The sequence below is a fragment of the Melospiza melodia genome, chromosome 25, assembly GCF_035770615.1.
Source record: "Melospiza melodia melodia isolate bMelMel2 chromosome 25, bMelMel2.pri, whole genome shotgun sequence".
Taxonomy (NCBI): domain Eukaryota; kingdom Metazoa; phylum Chordata; class Aves; order Passeriformes; family Passerellidae; genus Melospiza; species Melospiza melodia.
The window spans coordinates 8,764,339-8,785,654 of record NC_086218.1 but is presented as its reverse complement, the minus strand read 5'-3'; the positions used below and the strand labels follow the sequence as shown (position 1 = coordinate 8,785,654).

At 55.6% G+C, this 21,316-nt stretch overlaps 1 protein-coding gene across 11 annotated transcripts in view; it reads right to left on the bottom strand.

The window, feature by feature from the left end:
- MEF2D (myocyte enhancer factor 2D) overlaps positions 1–21,316 on the bottom strand; it is a 109,618-nt gene that overhangs the window by 4,657 nt on the left and 83,645 nt on the right. For 9 of the 11 annotated variants that reach the window (XM_063176218.1, XM_063176209.1, XM_063176210.1 and 6 more), the window contains 4 exons: positions 18,949–19,005; positions 10,738–10,931; positions 9,203–9,223; positions 4,585–4,714 (listed from right to left, as the gene is read on the bottom strand). In XM_063176218.1, coding sequence (XP_063032288.1) covers positions 4,585–4,714; positions 9,203–9,223; positions 10,738–10,931; positions 18,949–19,005 — 402 coding nt within the window. The remainder of the gene's footprint in view (positions 1–4,584; positions 4,715–9,202; positions 9,224–10,737; positions 10,932–18,948; positions 19,006–21,316) is intronic. The other 2 variants (XM_063176220.1, XM_063176221.1) reach the window with 1 other exon arrangement.

Genomic DNA, 21,316 nt, shown 5'->3' with positions numbered 1-21,316 from the left:
GGGGGCGCTCCCTGCCCGCCATGATGACACGGGACTGTCACCGTGACCCCCCTCTCCACGGACACCACGGGACCCCTTCCCCCCATTGTTCCCACCCCATCCACAGGCACCCCCCACACCCCAGGACCCCCCCTACATTTGCAGGACAATGCCTGCCCGCATGCAGAACCCACTGAAAACCCCAACGGGGCACCTCAAACCAGGGTGGGGGGATTTTACAAAGAATGCTGGTGGACAAAGCCAGGGAAGGAAGTGCTGCTCCTTGAGGAGATGGTCAGACCTTGGTCAGAGCCGTGTCAGCCTGACACAGCCACCCAACAAACCCTCCCCACCCCCTCTCCTCCCCCTTCCCAGCTCTAATTTTGGGTGTCTCGTGGTTTCAGCCGTCCCCACCCCAGCAGCACACACAGAGGTGGCTGTGCTGGTGCTGAACTGCTGCCAAATCCCCAGCACACCCCACCCAACACATGCTGGCACTGGGTTCCCTGCTCCACACCCCCCTGCACTGCCTGGTCTGCTTTGGGAGCTCCTGACACTCCTGGCTGCCCCTCAGCCCCCAGCAGGGCTGGAGCTGGAGCTGCCCCAGGTCACAGAGCTGGGGATGGGCAGGTTTGACACCCAGCACAGGAATGGGCACAGAGCTGTGGGCAGAGGCAGCTCAGCACAGCTGCACCAGCCTGGAATGCAGGCAATGCCCACCCAGTGCCCACCCAGCTACCAGGTGACTCCTGGGCAATGCTCCAGGCTGGGAGTTTGTCAGGGCATCTGCAGCATCACAGAATCACTGAATTATCTGGGCTGGAAAGGCTGTCCAGGACCATGGAGTCCAATTGCTCCCCCAGCACTGGGGGAGCCACCACTAAGCCATGTCCCCAAGTCACATCTGGTACAGTCACATCTCACAACCACATCTGTTAAATCCCTCCAGGCAGGGGGACACCACCACTGTCCCAAGGCAGTGAGGTTCCAAGGCCTCAACACCTTTTCCTCACAGAATTTTTCCCTAATATCCCACCTAAACCTCCTCTGGGGACATTTCTCCTTGTCCTGCCCTTTGTCACCCGGGAGCAGAGCCCAGTCTTGGCTGTCCCCTCCTGTCAGGGAGATTTGCACAAAGTCCCTCCAAACCTCCTTTTCTCCAGGCTGAGCCCCCTCAGCTCCTTGTGCTCCAGACCCTTCACAAACCTTTTCCACATAGAATTTTTCCATAATATCCCACCTAAACCTCCCCTGGCACCACCTGGAGTGGTTTCTCCTTGTCCTGCCCTTTGTCACAGGGGAGCAGAGCCCAGTCCTGGCTGTCTCCTCCTGTCAGGGAGTTGTGGACAGTGACAAAAATCCCCCCAAACCTCCTTTTCTCCAGGCTGGAAAGGCTGTACAGGACCATGGAGTCCAATTGTTCCTGAACACAGCCAGGGGCACCACTAAGCCATGTCCCCAAGGGCCACAGTCACCTCTGTTAAATCCCTCCAGGCATGGTGACACCACTACTGTCCCAAGGCACTGGGGTTCCAAGGCCTCAACACCTTTTCCTCACAGAATTTTTCCCTAACATCCCACCTAAACCTCCTCTGGGGACGTTTTTCCTTGTCCTGCCCTTTGTCACCCAGAAGCAGAGCCCAGTCTTGGCTGTCCCCTCCTGTCAGGGAGATTTGCACAAAGTCCCTCCAAACCTCCTTTTCTCCAGGCTGAGCTCCCTTAGCTCCTTGTGCTCCAGACCCTTCACAAACCTTTTCCACATAGAATTTTTCCCTAATATCCCACCTAAAACATCCCTGGGGACATTTCTCCTTGTCCTGCCCTTTGTCACCCAGAAGCAGAGCCCAGTCTTGGCTGTCCCCTCCTGTCAGGGAGCTTTGCACAAAGTCCCTCCAAACCTCCTTTTCTCCAGGCTGAGCCCCCTCAGCTCTTCACAAATGAAGCCAATTCCTGCCCAGCTAACAGACGTGCCAGCTTCAGAGTTTGTACCCCACAGTGGTGCCCCCACAGCACCTGGGCAGCAACACAGCTCTGCCCACGGTCAGCTGGGAGAAAAAAATAACTACAGAGAGCTGAAATTCAGGCTCCTCTGCTCCGAGCAGGGCACAGGCCTCAATTAAAACCTATTTTGGGGACTCTGGCTGGCTGCTAAACCACATGGTCACACAGGAGAGCAGCCCCATCACACACAGCCAGCATCTCTGGGGCTGCACCTACTCATTAGGACAGGGAGTATCCAACTGCCACTTCTGCCTTCTCCCAGACAAGCAGCTTCTGGACATTTCTTGCCAATTTTTTTTTTTTTTTCTCAGAACAAGTTGCACAGGCAGCCAGCAAGGCCTCAAAGTCTTGCTGGAGGTCTGACAGGTGAGAGATGAGCAATTCTCGTGTCTGGGCACTGTCACTGTCGCCTGGGGCTGCTTTCAATCCAGCACCCCAATCAGATGTGGCTGGGAGCAGGTTGGTTTGCATTCTTCCCAAACTTTTTGAGGGATTTTTTTTTTTGTCATTATTACAACAGCCCCTGAGCTCTGAGGGCCTGGGGATGGGTGTAGCTGTAATTAGCAGCATCCACAGCACAGTGCACTGGGCTGCACCAGCCCTCAGAGCCCTGCTGGCTATGGCAGTGAGCTCTCACCACTGACACAATGAATTTTGAATTTCCCTTGGTTTGAGTCCTGTGGGAGCCTTGCACCATGTGCTGGCTGCAGTGCAGAGCTGCAGGAGCACCACTGCAGCTGCTGAGGGAGCCCCAGGGGTGTTCTGCAGCAGCACAATTCCCTCTGGGCTAACTGAGACACCTGAGAGCTCTGCCCTGGCCAGGGCCTGTCTGCCTGTCTGTATCAGAGCTCTGCCCTGGCCAGGTCCTGTCTGTCTGTCTGTCTGTCTGTGTTAGTGCTCTGGCCTAGCCAGGTCCTGTCTGTCTGTCTGTGTCAGTGCTCTGGCCTAGCCAGGTCCTGTCTGTCTGTCTGTCTGTGTCAGAGCACTGTCCTGGCCAGGTTCTGTCTGTCTGTATCAGAGCTCTGCCCTAGCCAGGTCCTGTCTGTCTGTCTGTCTGTGTCAGAGCACTGTCCTGGCCAGGTTCTGTCTGTCTGTCTGTCTGTCTGTCTGTGTCAGTGCTCTGGCCTAGCCAGGTCCTGTCTGTCTGTCTGTCCGTCTGTGTCAGAGCTCTGCCCTGGCCAGGTCCTGTCTGTCTGTCTGTCTGTATCAGAGCTCTGCTCTAGCCAGGTCCTGTCTGTCTGTCTGTCCATCTGTGTCAGAGCTCTGCCCTGGTCAGGTCCTGCCTGCTTAGAACTCTGCCCTGGCCAGGTCCTACCTGCTTAAAGCTCTGCCCTGGACAGGTCCTGTCTGTCTGTCTGTCTGTGTCAGTGCTCTGGCCTAGCCAGGTCCTGTCTCTGTCTGTCTGTCTGTGTCAGAGCTCTGCCCTGGCCAGGTCCTGTCTGTCTGTCTGTCTGTCTGTGTCAGAGCTCTGCCCTGGCCAGGTCCTGTCCGTCTGTCTGTCTGTGTCAGAGCTCTGCCCTGGACAGGTCCTGTCCGTCTGTCTGTCTGTGTCAGAGCTCTGCCCTGGACAGGTCCTGTCCGTCTGTCTGTCTGTGTCAGAGCTCTGCCCTGGACAGGTCCTGTCCGTCTGTCTGTCTGTGTCAGAGCTCTGCCCTGGACAGGTCCTGTCTGTCTGTCTGTCTGTCTGTGTCAGTGCTCTGGCCTAGCCAGGTCCTGTCCGTCTGTCTGTCTGTCTGTGTCAGTGCTCTGGCCTAGCCCGGTCCTGTCTGTCTGTCTGTGTCAAGAGCTCTGCCCTGGCCAGGTCCTGTCTGTCTGTCTGTCTGTGTCAGAGCTCTGCCCTGGCCAGGTCCTGTCTCTGTCTGTCCATCTGTGTCAGAGCTCTGCCCTAGCCAGGTCCTGTCTGTCTGTCTGCCTGTGTCAGAGCTCTGCCCTGGCCAGGTCCTGTCTGTCTGTCTGTCTGTCTGTCTGTGTCAGTGCTCTGGCCTAGCCAGGTCCTGTCTGTCTGTCTGTCCGTCTGTGTCAGAGCTCTGCCCTGGCCAGGTCCTGTCTGTCTGTCTGTCTGTATCAGAGCTCTGCTCTAGCCAGGTCCTGTCTGTCTGTCTGTCCATCTGTGTCAGAGCTCTGCCCTGGTCAGGTCCTGCCTGCTTAAAGCTCTGCCCTGGACAGGTCCTGTCTGTCTGTCTGTCTGTGTCAGTGCTCTGGCCTAGCCAGGTCCTGTCTCTGTCTGTCTGTCTGTATCAGAGCTCTGCCCTGGTCAGGTCCTGCCTTAGATCTCTGTCCTGGCCAGGTCCCACCTGTGTCAGATCTCTGTCCTGGCCATGTCCTGCTTAAAGCTCTGCCTTGGCCGTGTCTCACCTGTGTCAGATCTCTGTCCTAACCATGTCTCACCTGTGTTAAATCTCTGTCCTGGCCATGCCCTGTTTGTGTCAGATCTCTGTCCTGGCCATGTCCTGCTTTAGATCTCTGTCCTGGCCTGGCCATGTCTCACCTGCTTAGATCTTTCCCCTGGCCATGTCCCGCCTTAGATCTCTGTCCTGGCCATGTCTCACCTGTGTCAGATCCCAGCCCTGGCCATGTCTCACCTGTGTCCTGGCCATGTCTTACCTGTGTTGTAGGCTGTGGGCATGGCAGAGAAGGGCAGCCCCTGTGTCAGCAGGCTCGGAGTGGCCACGGACACGACTGGTGTGGTCAGAGAGTGAGTTGCTTGAGAGACACCCAAGCGCTGTGTGTTTTGCTGTGGGAGCAAACAGGGAGGGAGTTAAAGCCCAGATGGTTGCATTGGGTCATTTTCAGGGGTTGTGGCCCCCCCAAACCCCCTGGGCATGCACTGGGGCTGAGCATGGAGAGCGTGGGACAGGCAGGATTGATCCTCTGGCCATTCCACACTGCAAAAAACAAAGCAAAGTACAAACCACACCAGCTACTGACACTCATGTGCAGGTCATGGCTGGGCTTCACCAGCAGCACCAGCCATGCCCTGAGTGCATGGAGGGGGAAAGCACCAGGAGGCCTCAGACAATTCCTCACTGCTTCCAGAGTGAGCCTTGGAGTGACAAAGGCACCAAAGCAAAGCAGAACCAGCAGAGTTAACATCTCTCTGCAGCTCTGGTGGCCAGGAACAAGCCCCTGCCTCAAAGGGAAGCTGAGGACACCAAGCATTGGCCTCAGGATTTTAAAGGGACTCTGCAATATCCCTAAACTCCAAGCCCAGTGCTCAGCAGCCTGCTGGCTCAGTGCCCTCACAAGGTTTTGGTGACTCAGGTATTAACAGGTCCACCATGGAAAAATTCTGCCCTTGCACCAGAGCACCCCAAACTCCCCCCCTTGCTTTTCCAGGCAGTTATGTGGGCAGATCTATAGGTCAGATTCAGCCCTGTTTACAAGGCAGATAATCTGGGCTGTCTCTGCTGATCTGGTTTAAATCAGACTCAAGAGGCTTGACTCTAATCCCCAGCACCCAGCACACGTCACCCTGTGAAGACTGGGGCAGTGCCCAGCTTGAACCACGCCTGGCACCAGGGTGGAACTGAGGAACTGAGGGCTCCCAGGCTGGGCACACGCTCTGCAGAGCTCCCCCACGGCCAGGGAGACTCTCCTGGGACAAAGCTGGATGCTGGCACCCTGCCCTGGCCACCTGAGAGCACCTGGCTGTGCAGGATTTGCTGCCCCTGCACCCACACAGTGCCCAGCCCCAGGTGCCCCCCGTGGCCTGGGCAAGGAGATTAGCAGGGCTCTGAGTGCTAAAGCTCTGGGGGGCTGCAGGAGAAGGTTTTCCTGGCACACATCCTGCTGGCAGCCAGCCCTGGCCGTGCTGGGGGGTTAAGGACATGGCACTGAATGTCTTCACAAAGGCACAGCCCTGACCCTGTCCCTGTCCTGCATGAGACCAGGGGGATGCAGGGGCCACAGCCCCACACCCCATCCCCTGTGCAGCCCCCACACCCCATCCCTTGTGCAGGGCTCACAGCCCCATCCCACCTGCTCCTCTCTGCAGGACCCACAGCCCCATTCTGCCCCTTTCCAGCCCCCACAGCCCCATATCCCTTGTGCCCCTCTCTGCAGCCCCACACCCCATCCCCTGTGCCCCTCTCTGCAGGAGCCACAGCCCCATTCTGCCCCCATCTGCAGCCCCATATCCCTTGTGCCCCCACAGTCCCACATCCCTGGTGCCCCAACAGCCCCATTCTGCCCCCCTCTGCAGCCCCCACACCCCCATATCCCTTGTGCCCCTCTCTGCAGCCCCATCCTTTGTGCCCCACTCTGCAGCCCCCACAGCCCATCCCCTGTGCAGCCCCCACACCCCATCCCTTGTGCAGGGCTCACAGCCCCATCCCACTTGCTCCTCTCTACAGGACCCACAGCCCCATTCTGCCCCTTTCCAGCCCCCACAGCCCCATATCCCTTCTGCCCCCATTTCCAGTCCCCACAACTCCATCCCTTCTGCCCCTCTCTGCAGGAGCCACAGCCCCATCCCCTGTGCAGCCCCCACAGCCCCATTCTGCCCCTTTCCAGCCCCCACAGCCCCATATCCCTTCTGCCCCCATTTCCAGTCCCCACAACTCCATCCCTTCTGGCCCTCTCGGCAGCCCCCACAGCCCCATATCCCCTGTGCTCCTCTCTGCAGCCCCCACACCCCATCCCTTGTGCCCCTCTCTGCAGCCCCCATACTCCATCCCTTCTGCAGGGCTCACAGCCCCATCCCTTCTGCCCCCCCTCTGCAGCCCCCACAGCCCCATTCTGCCCCTCTCTGCAGCCCCATATCCCTTGTGCCCCTACAGCCCCATATCCTTTGTGCCCCCACACCCCATATCCCTTATGCTCCCACAGTCCCACATCCCTTGTGCCCCCACAGCCCCATTCTGCTCCTCTCTGCAGCCCCCACACCCCATATCCCTTGTGCCCCCACAGCCCCATATTCTTTGTGCCCCCACAGTCCCACATCCCTTGTGCCCCCACACCCCATATCCTTTGTGTCCCCACACCCCATATCCTTTGTGCCCCCACACCCCACATCCCTTGTGCCCCCACAGCCCCATTCTGCCCCTCTCTGCAGCCCCCACACCCCATATCCCTTGTGCCCCTCTCTGCAGGGCCCTGTGCCATCCCTGTGCCCTGTGTGGCACAGGCACACCAGCAGGGCAGGCTGTGCCAGCCCCAGGAACCTCCCTGACACCCCAAGGTGAGTGTGGGCACTGCTGGCACTATTCCAACCCCCCCCCCCATTTTCACCACAACCCATGCAGGGAGGAGGTGAGCAAGCTGCCCCCCACACCGTGCCCACACACAACACTCCCAGCTGGTACCAACCATGCAGCATGCTGCCAGGGCATGCACCCTGCTGGCTCCCAGGGCAGGGATGCAGGGCATGGACCCTGCTGGCCCTGCAGTGGTGGGAGTGTGGACAGAAATGGGGGGACACCTCTCTGAACCCTGGCAGGGAGGAAAGCAGGCTCAGAGCTGCTACTGAGGGTGCCAGGGCTGGGGCTGTGGGCACTGGGGAGGCACTGGAGGGATCCTGACCCATCTTGGAGGGATCCTGACCCATCTCACAGCTGCCTGGGGTGAGGGGGGAGCTGCCATTTGGAGAGAGGATCTGCTGGGCGGGTTGTGCAGTGTGGAGGGAGCAAAGGTTGGAGGAGCAGGGGGGGATCTGTGGGGCACACACCCCGCAGCAGTGCCAAGGGGCCTGTGCCACCCTGGCCACATTTCATCACCCTCACTGGCAAACACCTCACTGCTGCCACCTTGATGGGGCGAGTGGCACAAACATCTTCTATGGAAAATCCTTTCCTTGGGAATTTTCATCCTGAGAAGCTGGGAGGCCTCAGGAACAAAATGTAAACAATGGTTATCTGCTGCTGTGGGATGCAACAGGTGGATCTTTGATTAGCCCATGTTAATTGTTTCTAATTAATGGCCAATCACAGTCAGCTGGCTCAGACAGACCATCCAAGCCATAAGCATTTGTTATCATTCCTTCTTTTTCTATTCTTAGCCAGCCTTCTGATGAAATCCTTTCTTCTATTCTTTTAGTATAGTTTTAATATACTATATATCATAAAATAATAAATCAGCCTTCTGAAACATGGAGTCAGATCCTCGTCTCTTCCCTCATCCTCAGACCCCTGTGAACACGGTCAGAGGTGAGGACGTTTTTCACTTCAGGTTAATTCAGCCCAACAATTAAAACTGGAAATGCCACCCCAGTGGATTTCCACTCATGCTCTGCAGTGTGCAGCCAGGGAATGGGCACAGGGATCAGGAGTGAGCAGATGGGGAGTGGGGAAAACACTGGTGCCCCTCCATTCATGGGGAAACTGAGGGAATGGAGCCAGGGAATGGGCACAGGGATCAGGAGTGAGCAGATGGGCAGTGGGGAAAACGCTGGTCCCCCTCCATTCATGGGGAAACTGAGGCACGGAGATGCTGCAAGGGTTTGGGCACACAAAGAGCAGCAGAATTCGTGCCTGCCATGCCTGGCCCACCCTTGCCCTGGCCAGGAGTGTCTCAGTGCAGCTTCCAGAGGGATATTGGCTTTCTCCTGTGTTTTTGGAGAGCTTTTCCCTGGCTGTGTGCTCTGCATCCTGCAGCAGCTCCTGCCCTTCCCTTGCTGGCCTGACCTGTCTCCCATCTGCCCTGCACCAGAATAGCAACAGAGCAGAGTGAATCCTTGCCACAAACAAGGTGGCATTCACTTTGCTGCCAGGGAGAGGAGGGAAAAAAAAAGCCATAAAAATAACACAGAAAACTGCCCCGTGCACAAGGGAGGTTTAGGGAGTGGATTTCCACAGGCTTTAAATAATATCTTTAACATGGGAAGAGCCTGATTTACTCCCTGTCTCTCATGTGCTGGCCATGGGCCAGGTCTCCCTGTGCTGCTGGCTCCAGCCAAGCCCCATGGGCAGCTCCAGGGCAGGGACAGTGCCCAGCTCAGCTCCACAGTCCCCAAAGGGACCCTGGCTGACCTCCCCAGGGGGACCAACACAGCAATTTTGGCCTTGGAGGAGAAACAGGCCCTTTGCAGCTCATGCCAGCTCCTTTTCCACAGGGAACTGGGTTTTCCTCAGAGCTGCTTTCCTCTGGATTTATTTTCTGCAGCAGGATCCAAGCTGGTGCCCACATCCCACCACAGCAGCCAGTGCCCACCCCCCTGTGTGTGCCCCACAGAGGGGACAAACAGCACAAGTGTCACCACACCATGCACACCCAGAGGGGAACTCACCAGAGCCAGGTGGTCCTCGGTCTGTGCAGGGGAGAGCAGGGAGAGAACCGAGAGCACTGTTAGCTCACACAGCCCCCCACAGCAGCACTGTGCCCACTGGCACCTCACCCTCACCCCCACACGGGTCAGGGTGGGGAATGGGAGAGGGTTTGTGCCATTCATGGGGCACAAACAGCTTAAATGGTGATTGGGAGAGGGTTTGTATCAGCCATGGGGCACACACGGGTCCGGGGGGTGACTGAGAGAGGGTTTTCACCATTCATGGGGGACAAACTGGTCAGAGTGGTGATTGGGAGAGGATTTGCACCATCCATGGGGCACACAGGTCAGGGTGGTGATTGAGAGAGGATTTGCACCATCCATGGGGCACAAAGAGCTCAAAATGGTGTTTGGGAGAGGGTTTGTGCCATCCATGGGGCACAAACTGGTCAGGGTGGTGACTGAGAGAGGGTTTGTACCATCCATGGGGCAAAACCAGATCAGATGGTCCCTGGTACAGGGTTTGTGCCAGCCATGGGGCACACAGAGCTCACAGTGGTGCCTGGTACAGGTTTTGCACCATCCATGGGGCACACACAGCTCAGATGGTGCCTGGTACAGGGTTTGTGCCAGCCATGGGGCACACAGAGCTCACAGGGTGCCTGGTACAGGGTTTGCACCATCCAAGGGGCACACAGAGCTCACATGGTGCCTGGTACAGGGTTTGCACCATCCATGGGGCACACACAGCTCACAGTGGTGCCTGGTACAGGGTTTGTACAATCCATGGGGCACACAGAGCTCACAGTGGTGCCTGGTACAGGGTTTGCACCATCCAAGGGGCACACAGAGCTCACAGTGGTGCCTGGTACAGGGTTTGCACCATCCAAGGGGCACACACAGCTCACATGGTGCTGGTACAGGGTTTGCACCATCCAAAGGGCACACAGAGCTCAGATGGTGCCTGGTACAGGGTTTGCACCATCCAAGGGGCACACAGAGCTCACATGGTGCTGGTACAGGGTTTGCACCATCCAAGGGGCACACAGAGCTCACAGGGTGCTGGTACAGGGTTTGCACCATCCAAGGGGCACACACAGCTCACATGGTGCCTGGTACAGGGTTTGCACCATCCAAGGGGCACACAGAGCTCAGATGGTGCTGGTACAGGGTTTGCACCATCCAAGGGGCACACAGAGCTCACAGGGTGCCTGGTACAGGGTTTGCACCATCCATGGGGCACACACAGCTCACATGGTGCTGGTACAGGGTTTGTACCATCCATGGAGCACAGAGAGCTCACAGTGGTGCCCGGTACAGGGTTTGCACCATCCAAGGGGCACACACAGCTCCCAGTGCTGCTGCTCCAGCATGCTGCAGGCACCAATCCCATCCTTCCCCCTCAGATCTCCCCTCCAGCACGGCCCCATCCAGCATCCAGCTCCCACCACCACAGCCCCGCGTTCCCCCGCTGGCAGCCCCTTGGTGCCACCTGGCACCCCCTCCCAGCCCCTTGGTGCCCCCTGGCAGCCCCAGCAGCGGCACATGGCACTCACCAGGTGGTGCATCAGCCCCTTGCTGCCCTGCGAGGTGATGACTCGCAGGTCGGGCTTGCGGCTGCTCGGGGCCAGCTGCGCTCCGTGCGCCCCCGGCGGCGGAGGGGACTTGGCCGGGATGATCTTGCCCAGGCTGCTGCCGTTGGACACGGGCAGGAGCCCCGGAGAGGCCCTGGCACTCACGTAGCCGTTCCCTGCAGTGGGGGAAAAATGTGTGTTTTACGGTGGGCTTTTCACAAATGGTAAAATAAATATGATGCGTGTTGTGTTAGGAAGTGATGCTGGATTAATTCTCTTAGGTAGTGTGTTGAATAGAGTTTTAGGTTATAAAAATTGTTACAATAGAAACTATGTAGGATACTTTTTGTAAAGAAAGGACTTGAAGCGAGATAGCAGCCACAGGACACCTGAATCTTTCAGAGAAAGAGAATTTATTGCTTTCTTATCAGAAGAAATGAACTTCTTCCTGCCTCAAAGGTGCTGTCAGGATTCGGAGGAAGAAGCTGGCGATGACCAGACAGAATCCTGTGTTTGAATGGAATTTATGCATCATGGATGAAGTGTATGAATATGCAACAGGCTGCTGGTTTTAAGAGTTAATCCTTTCTTAACATGTGTCCTTCTTCGGGCTCGTGATGCCCAGAAAAAGGTACCAGGACGTCCATAACTCTTTGTCTCTATTGTCTCATATTGTCCTAATTCAAATTGCCCAAATTATTATTACTCTAATTGTATCACTATTTTCATAACCACTTTATTACTATTCAACTATTAAAATTTTAAAAAGAAGTGATTGGCGTTTTTCACAGGGGGCACAGAGAGGGAGCAGGGGAAGGTTGGTGATGGGGATGGACACACTGCAGCTGTGGGGCTGCACTGGGGCTGCATCAGTGCTCCAGTGTAGGGGAAGATGGAACAGGGAAGCCTTCTAAATATGATTAGCAAAAGATTTTGAGAATATAGAAACTGTAAGTGAGATTGAAATGAAAGCAAGTTTTGAGATACCTTGAACAACTAGAAAGTAATGATGTGGCTGAACTGAAGGTGATCCCCTTTTGATGGAACAACACCCTCTGCTTGCAGACAGCTCCAAGGCTCAGAGCAGACCCTACAGCTTGGCAGAAGGGGCCCAAAGAGGAGTTTTTAGGCTTTAAAATGTAACACAGTGTGGGAATGTAACGATTCTTATAGGCTGTATGGAAATGCTGTAGGATTTGTATATTGTACTAGACTGGTTAGTGAGAATTAGAATATTCAACACAGAAGAAGATTTATTGTATTGTAATGGGAACCTCGCCCTCTTACCCTTTTTACTCTCTTACCTTTTTTACTCCTTTATTCTCTCACCCTCTCTACCCCTCTCTTCTCTCAGGCCTGCTCTGAGCTGTGGCTGCAGCTCCAGCAGGGCCCTGCACCCAGGCCCTGAGCAATAAACCCCAAATCCCAGCAGGGCCCTGCACCCAGGCCCTCAGCAATAAACCCCAAATCCCAGCAGGGGCCTGCACCCAGGCCCTGTGCAATAAACCCCAAATCCCAAAAGGCCCCTGCACCCAGGCCCTGTGCAATAAACCCCAAATCCCAGCAGGGCCCTGCACCCAGGCCCTGTGCAATAAACCCCAAATCCCAGCAGGGCCCTGCACCCAGGCCCTGTGCAATAAACCCCAAATCCCAGCAGGGCCCTGCACCCAGGCCCTGTGCAATAAACCCCAAATCCCAGCAGGGCCCTGCACCCAGGCCCTTTGCAATAAACCCCAAATCCCAGCAGGGCCCTGTGCAATAAACCCCAAATCCCAGCAGGGCCCTGCACCCAGGCCCTTTGCAATGAACCCCTAATTCCAAAAGGCCCCTGCACCCAGGCCCTGTGCAATAAACCACAATTTCCAAGCCCTGGCTGCAGAGATCTCTCATCTCCATCCATCCTGACCATCCTACACTCCATGACTGCTCCTTCTTGTGGGAGAGCAGCACCTCAAAATCCCCCCCAAATCCCTCCTGCACCCCAGCAGGTTCACCCCAGGACAGGCAGCAGCCCCTGAGCTCCCCAACCTGCAGGGCCTCCCCTGTGTGTTCCTGCAGGAACACCCAGCAAATCTCAGAGCCTGATGTGCAGCCAGGCTCTTTCCCTGCTCTGCTTGGGCTCCACAGCCCTGCCAAGATGGGTAATTATTGGCAAATTCACTTTTAAGGTCTCTTTATGGTGCTGGGGCAGTGAAAAGGGGCTGTGGCACAGTGAGCACTCAGTTCACTGCTCCCACTGCCCCTTTGAAGATCTGAGGTTCTCTCCTCCTCCTCCTCCTCCTGCTGCCCCACTTAAAGATTTTATGTGCAAAGAGAAAAAAAAAAAAAGAAGAAAGGAAAGGAAGAAAAAAAAAATAAAAAGGAAAAGATTTGATGAACATCAGGAAAGGAATAAATTGGATCAGATTACAGTTCTGATGAGGGCTGGTTTTTTTTTTCATGAATAGGCCCCAAAGATAGAAAGGCGTTCAGCAATCACCAGGATTCAGCCCTCACATTCACGGCACGTTAGACCGGGAAAAATAGGTCGCTGATTGCATTATTAATGACATGCACATCGAGCTGCAGCTGCATTTCACAGGGGCTGCTGCCACCAGCACTGCAGCCAGGGGGGCTCAGCAAAATCCCTGCACCCCTGGGGCTGCCAGGGTGGGCACAGCGGGCACGCGGGGTGGCATTGGGCACAGGGGGTGGTGATGTTCCCCTTGATCCCACGGATGGCACAGGGGGTGGTGATGTTCCCCTTGATCCCACAGATGGCACAGGGGGTGGCACTGATCCCCTTGATCCCACAGATGGCACAGGGGTGGCAATGCTCCCCTTGGTCCCACAGATGGTACAGGGGGTGGCACTGATCCCCTTGATCCCATAGATGGCACAGGGGGTGGCAATGATGGCACAGGGGGTGGTGATGTTCCCCCTGATCCCACGGATGGCACAGGGGTGGCAATGATGGCACAGGGGGGTGGCAATGCTCCCCCTGATCCCACGGATGGCACAGGGGGTGGTGATGCTCCCCCTGATCCCACAGATGGCACAGGGGGTGGTGATGTTCCCCTTGATCCCACGGATGGCACAGGGGGTGGCAATGATGGCACAGGGGGTGGCACTGATCCCCTTGATCCCACGGATGGCACAGGGGGTGGTGACACTCCCCTGGATCCCACAGATGGCACAGGGAGTGGCAATGATGGCACAGGGGGTGGCAATGCTCCCCTTGATCCCACAGATGGCACAGGGGTGGCAATGATGGCACAGGGGGTGGTGATGCTCCCCTTGATCCCACAGATGGCACAGGGGGTGGCAATGATGGCACAGGGGGTGGCAATGGTCCCTCTGATCCCACAGATGGCACTGGGCACAGGGGGTGGTAATGCTCCCCTTGATCCCACCACCTGTGCCATCTGTGGGATCAGAGCATTGCCACCCCTGTGCCATCTGTGGGGTCAGAGGGGAGTGGCACCAATGCTCCCCTTGGTCCTACAGATGGCACAGAGGGTGGCAATGCTCCCCTCTGATCCCACAGATGGCACAGGGGTGGCAATGATGGCACAGGGGGTGGCACTGATCCCCTTGATCCCACAGATGGTACAGGAGGTGGCAATGCTCTGATCCCACAGATGGCACAGGGGGTGGTGATGTTCCCCTTGATCCCACAGATGGCACAGGAGGTGGCAATGATGGCACAGGGGGTGGCAATGATCTCCTGGATCCCACAAATGGCACTGGGCACAGGGGGTGGCAATGCTCCCCTTGGTCCCACAGGGGCACTGGCTTTTAGATTTATCAACAACAAATGTGCAGAAATTCCTCAGGTGAGCTGCAGTGCTGGTGGCCATAGAAAAGCCACAAGAAATGTTAAATCCTTTGATTTTCTCCTTCCCAAGTCCATGGAAAAGCCAAAAGAAATGTTGAACTCTGATATTCTCCTTCCCAGATCCATGGAAAAGCCAAAGGGAATGTTACATTCTTTGATATTCTCCTTCTCAAAGCCATGGAAAAGCTAAAAGAAATGGTAAACTCTTTGATATTTGTCGCAGACATCTTTTATGGAAAATCCTTTCCTTAGGATTTTTCCTCCTGAGAAGCTGAGAGACCTCAGGAACAAAATGTAAACAATGGTTATCTGCTGCTGTGGAATTCAACAGGTGGATTTGTAATTAGTCTGATACAGTTGTTTCTAATTAATGGCCAATCACAGCCCAGTTGGCTCAGACTCTCTGTCCAAGCCACAAACCTTTGTTATATTCCTTTTTTTTTCTATTCTTAGCCAGCCTTCTGATGAAATCCTTTCTTCTATTCTTTTAGTATAGTTTTAATGTAATATATATCATAAAATAATAAATCAAGCCCTTCTGAAACACGGAGTCAGCTCCTCGTCTCTTCCCTCATCCTCAGACCCCTGTGAACACGGTCACAGATATTCTCCTTCCCAAGGCCATGGAAAAGCCAGAAGAAATGTTCAATCCTTTGATATTCTCCTTCCCAAGGCCATGGAAAAGCCAGAAGAAATGTTCAATCCTTTGATATTCTCCTTCCCAAGGCCATGGAAAAGCCAGAAGAAATGTTCAATCCTTTGATATTCTCCTTCCCAAGGCATGGATGCACACGGGGCTCTCGTGCTGACCCTGTTTGAGGATCCAGACTCTCTGGATCACTGTGGGCTGGGGTGGCTCCCTGTGCTGCACTTTGGGTTCCAGCGCTGCCACCACTCACCCCCAAAGATGAGGGGTGGCCTTGGGCTGTCACTGCTGCTGTCACTGCCACGTGCACCCAGCATGGATCCAGCCAGACACAGAAGGGCTGCACTCCCACCAGGACCCCCCAGCCAAGGGAAGGAGTCCAAAAGAGGAGCTGTGACCATGTTCACAGGGGTCTGAGGATGAGGGAAGAGATGAGGATCTGACTCCGTGTTTCAGAAGGCTTGATTTATTATTTTATGATATATATTATATTAAAACTATACTAAAAGAATAAAAGAAAGGATTTCATCAGAAGGCTGGCTAAGAATAGAAAAAGAAAGAATGATAAAGGCTTGTGGCTTGGACTCTCTGTCTAAGCCAGCTGGGCTGTGATTGGCCATTAATTAGCAACAACTGTGTGAGACTAATTACAAATCTACCTGTTGCATTCCACAGCAGCAGATAACCATGGCTTACATTTTATCCCTGAGGCCTCCCAGCTTCTCAGGAGGAAAATTCCTAAGGAAAGGATTTTTCATTTGTGGCTTGGACTCTCTGTCCAAGCCAGCTGGGCTGTGATTGGCCATTAATTAGCAACAACTGTGTGAGACTAATTACAAATCTACCTGTTGCATCCCACAGCAGCAGATAACCATTGCTTACATTTTATTCCTGAGGCCTCTCAGCTTCTCAGAAAAGAAAGAAAGGATTTTTCAGAAAACATGTCAGTGCCAGGAGCCCTCTGGGCAGCCTCTGCATCACCCTGGGTGTGAGTTTGAGCAGGGACACCCAGGGCTCAGCATCCCCCACGGGGCAGGGGTGGGTGCTGCATGCCGAGGGTGGCACAGCCAGGGAGTGTGGGCAGGATGCAGGGACACAGCACTGCAGGATCCGGCCAGAGGCACCCGCAGCTGATGACTCAGAGGCAGCAGGTGATCACTGAGTGCTGCAGAGACTGCAAGGGAGGAGGAGGACGAGGAGGAGGAGGAGGAGGAGGAAGAGACGTAGCAGGTATTTGAGACCTGCCAGAGCCACATCCCCTCCCAGAGGCACGAGGGGAGCCCCGGGAAGGGTGCAGGGGTCTGGGCACAGCAGGGCTGTGGGGCTGGCCCTGCTGCTCAGCCCCATTTCCTGCAGTGGCAGCAGGAACGCAGGGAATGCTCGGGTGACGTCAATGCTGACATTCAGGGGCCCTGCCAAGCTCTGCACCCGCAGGGGCTGCTCCGACAGCTGACACGGGGGTGGATGGGGGCCCCAGAGCTGCCTGGGGGCTGGGGCACCATGGCCCTTTCCCTGTGCCCTCCAGGAGCAGCAAAGCTCCGTGCTGAGTGAAGGGAGACACTGCCCCACAAAGCACCCTGCAGGTTTTGCTCTGGGAAGAAATCCCTGTGGTGCTGCACAAGGGAAATGGTTATTCCTGAATAATCCAGAATCCAGATTGCTCTGACAGCTGACACAGGGCCCCAGAGCTGCCTGGGGGCTGTGCCACCATGGCCCCTTCCCTGTGCCCTCCAGGAGCAGCAAAGCTCCGTGCTGAGTGATGGGAGACACTGCCCCACAAAGCACCCTGCAGGTTTTGCTCTGGGAAGAAATCCCTGTGGTGCTGGCACAAGGGAAATGGTTATTCCTGAATAATCCAGAATCCAGATTGCTCTGACAGCTGACACAGGGCCCCAGAGCTGCCTGGGGGCTGTGCCACCATGGCCCTTTCCCTGTGCCCTCCAGGAGCAGCAAAGCTCCGTGCTGAGTGATGGGAGACACTGCCCCACAAACCACTCTGCAGGTTCTGCTCTGGGAACAAATCCCTGTGGTTCTGCCCAGCACAGGGAAATGGTTATTCCTGAATAATCCAGAATCCAGAGTGCTCTGACAGCTGACACAGGGCCCCAGAGCTGCCTGGGGGCTGGGGCACCATGGTCCCTTCCCTGTGCCCTCAAGGATCAGCAAAGCTCAGGACTGGGTGCTGGGAGAGCTCAGGGAGACACTGCCCCACAAAGCACCCTGCAGGTTTTGCTCTGTGGACAAATCCCTGTGGTGCTGGCACAAGGGAAATGGTTATTCCTGGCAGAATCCAGCAGCCAGAGTGCTCCAACAGCTGACATGGGGGTGGCTGTGGGGAATGGAGCCCCCAGAGCTGCCTGGGGGCTGTGCCACCATGGCCCTTTCCCTGCGCCCTCCAGGAGCAGCAAAGCTCCGTGCTGAGTGATGGGAGACACTGCCCCACAAAGCACCCTGCAGGTTTTGCTCTGGGAACAAATCCCTGTGGTTCTGCCCAGCACAGGGAAATGGTTATTCCTGAATAATCCAGAATCCAGATTGCTCTGACAGCTGACACAGGGCCCCAGAGCTGCCTGGGGGCTGTGCCACCATGGCCCTTTCCCTGTGCCCTCCAGGAGCAGCAAAGCTCCATGCTGAGTGATGGGAGACACTGCCCCACAAAGCACCCTGCAGGTTTTGCTCTGGGAACAAACCCCTGTGGTGCTGGCACAAGGGAAATGGTTATTCCTGAATAATCCAGAATCCAGAGCTGCACCATGGCCCCTTCCCTGTGCCCTCCAGGAGCAGCAAAGCTCAGTGCTGGGACAGCCCAGGGAGACACCGCCCCACAAAGCACCCTGCAGGTTTTCCTCTGTGAACAAATCCCCCTGGTGCTGCCCAGCACAGGGAAATGGCTGTTCCTGGCACAATCCAGAGTGCAGGGATGGGGTTGGGTGGCCACGGTGCTGCAGAACCACAACTGGGCCAACCCCACCCAAAAACCAGCGGGACCTGGCTCCAGTTTGGCTTAAACTGGGGCGATGTGGGATTCCACACTGCTCTGTGCTGCCAGCTGGGCACCTACTGCAAAAAGGGGTGAGGAGTCAGGCTCGGGAGCTTTTGCTTCTGCCCTTGCCCTGGGAGGGATGGCATCTACCCTGCCAAGCCTGGGAGCACTGCCAAGGCCAGTGCTGAGAGCAGCAGCTGCTTCCCAGCACTACCCAGGGCTGGCTCTGCTCTTTGGGCTGTGCCTGCACCAGCAGCGGCCCAACATCCTCAGCCTGCAGATGGCAGAGGCAGATGTGGCCACGGAGATGCCGTTAGTGCATTTTACAGCTGAGGAGCTGAGCCACGAGGCCTGAGCCTCATTAGCACCGTGGCTCTCACAGTGGAAAAGGCCCTTAATGAGCTTCTTTTGCTTGCAGTAAAGTTCCTTTATAGGGCCCAAGCACGAGGAGGAGCTGGGTGTTAATTGATCGTAGAATTGGCTGCAGCAGCAGGAGCTAAACCCAGAGCTACTCATACCCTGGTTTTTGGGGGTCACCTCCCTGCTCTGCAGCTCTCCCCAGAACCCTGGGTAGATGGAGACTCCTTGGTCACTGAAACCAGCACCCCCACCAAAGGAGCTCCACATGCCAACTCCTTGGCAAAACCTTCCCCGTGGGCTCAACAGCAAAGCAAAACCCTGTGGGAGGTGTGGGGAAAGCAGGAGGGCCCCGTGGAGCCAGGCAGGGGCTGAAGGCTCCTTACTCACCCACAGGGCTTGGGCAGGCTCCGTTGGTGTTGTTCAGGTCTCCCCCAAGCATCGCCCCTGCAAAGCAAGAGGAGAGATGGCATCAGCAGCAGGGCAGGAACAGGGGGAGCATCCCTGCTTTTGGGGGGCCCAGAGCACGGTGGAGGGAGGCAGAGGAAAGACAAAGTCCTGGGCCAAAGGAGCAGCATTCCTGGTGATCAGGTTGGGAAATGTTATCCAGGCAGATCCGTTTCCTCGGGGAAGGAGCCAAGTGCACGGAGCCTGCTCCAAAGGAGGGAGGCAGCTTGGAAAACACTGCAGCTATTTTATTCCAAGCCCCCCTTTTGGGGGGGACACAGAGCTGGTGCTGCTGGGGGAGAGAGAGAGAGAGAGAGAGAGAGCCCCAGCAGCATGACAGGAAATAAAATCCCCCCTGCAATGTTCACAGGGATGGAAAACAGCCCACACTGCCAGGACACCACAGTGATCCCCACTCCCAACACTTCCAGCAAAGCACTGAAATCCCCACCAAACTGGGAAAAACTGGACCTTTTTATTCCCAAAAGGTTCACAGGGTCCCACACTGCCAGGACATCAGAGATCCCCACTCCCATGGCCCCGACACTTGCAGCAAAGTGCTGAAATTCCCCACCAGACTGGGAAAAAACTGGACATTTTTATTCCCAAAAGGTTCAGACTGATGGAAACCATCCCACACTGCCAGGACACCACAGTGATCCCCACTCCCAACACTTACAGCATGAAATTCCCCACCAAACTGGGAAAAACTGGATATTTTTATTCTCAAAAGGTTCACACTGATGGAAACCATCCCAAATTACCAGGACACCACAGAGATCCCCACTCCCAACACTTCCAGCAAAGCGCTGAAATCCCCACCAAACTGGGAAAAACTGGACCTCTTTATTCCCAAAAGGTTCACGGGGATGGAAACCATCCCAAATTACCAGGACACCACAGTGATCCCCACTCCCAACACTTGCAGCATGAACTTCCCCACCAAACTGGGAAAAACTGGACAATTTTTATTCCTAAAAGGTTCACAGGGATGGAAACCATCCCACACTGCCAGGACACCACAGAGATCCCCACTCCCATTGCCCCAACACTTGCAGCAAAGCGCTGAAATTCCCCACCAAACTTGGAAAAACTGGACCTTTTTATTCCTAAAAGGTTCATAGGGATGGAAACCATCCCAAATTACCAGGACACCACAGTGATCCCCACTCCCAACACTTGCAGCATGAAATTCCCCACCAGACTGGGAAAAACTGGACCTTTTTATTCCCAAAAGGTTCACAGGGTCCCACACTGCCAGGACATCAGAGATCCCCACTCCCATGGCCCCGACACTTGCAGCAAAGTGCTGAAATTCCCCACCAGACTGGGAAAAAACTGGACATTTTTATTCCCAAAAGGTTCAGACTGATGGAAACCATCCCACACTGCCAGGACACCACAGTGATCCCCACTCCCAACACTTGTAGCATGAAATTCCCCACCAAACTGGGAAAAACTGGATATTTTTATTCCCAAAAGGTTCACACTGATGGAAACCATCCCAAATTACCAGGACACCACAGAGATCCCCACTCCCAACACTTCCAGCAAAGCGCTGAAATTCCCACCAAACTGGGAAAAACTGGACCTCTTTATTCCCAAAAGGTTCACGGGGATGGAAACCATCCCAAATTACCAGGACACCACAGTGATCCCCACTCCCAACACTTGCAGCATGAACTTCCCCACCAAACTGGGAAAAACTGGACAATTTTTATTCCTAAAAGGTTCACAGGGATGGAAACCATCCCACACTGCCAGGACACCACAGAGATCCCCACTCCCATTGCCCCAACACTTGCAGCAAAGCGCTGAAATTCCCCACCAAACTGGGAAAAACTGGACATTTTTATTCCCCAAAAAAACCAGAACGTTTTGCCTCTCCTGGAAGAAGACTCGCTCTTTCTTCTGCCTTGCTCTGAGTTATTTCTGACAGCCCCCGACTCCCCAGCCGGGGCCGCCTGACCGCGGCTGCAGCCGAGAGGCGGCGCGGAGGCTCCGGAGCTGTGACCGCAGTCAAGCCGGAGCCCCGGGCTGGCCAACAGGGGGCTGTGGGTGCCAAACCCCACCTCCGAGCACGGCCCGGCCCTTCCCGAGGCAGATGGAGAAACCTGAGACACCAATCTTGATCCAGGCCCGCGAGCCCCTGGAAGCTGGAGGAGGCTGGGAGGGCTGAGCTGAGGGAAGGAGTTACTCCTCATATGGTCCTAAAAAAATTGTGTGGCCTGAGGAAGGGTGGATGAGCCGCTAGATGTGATTGCAGCATCTCCCTGAAGGGATGGATGCAAAGCCAGAGGTCCCTGTGCCT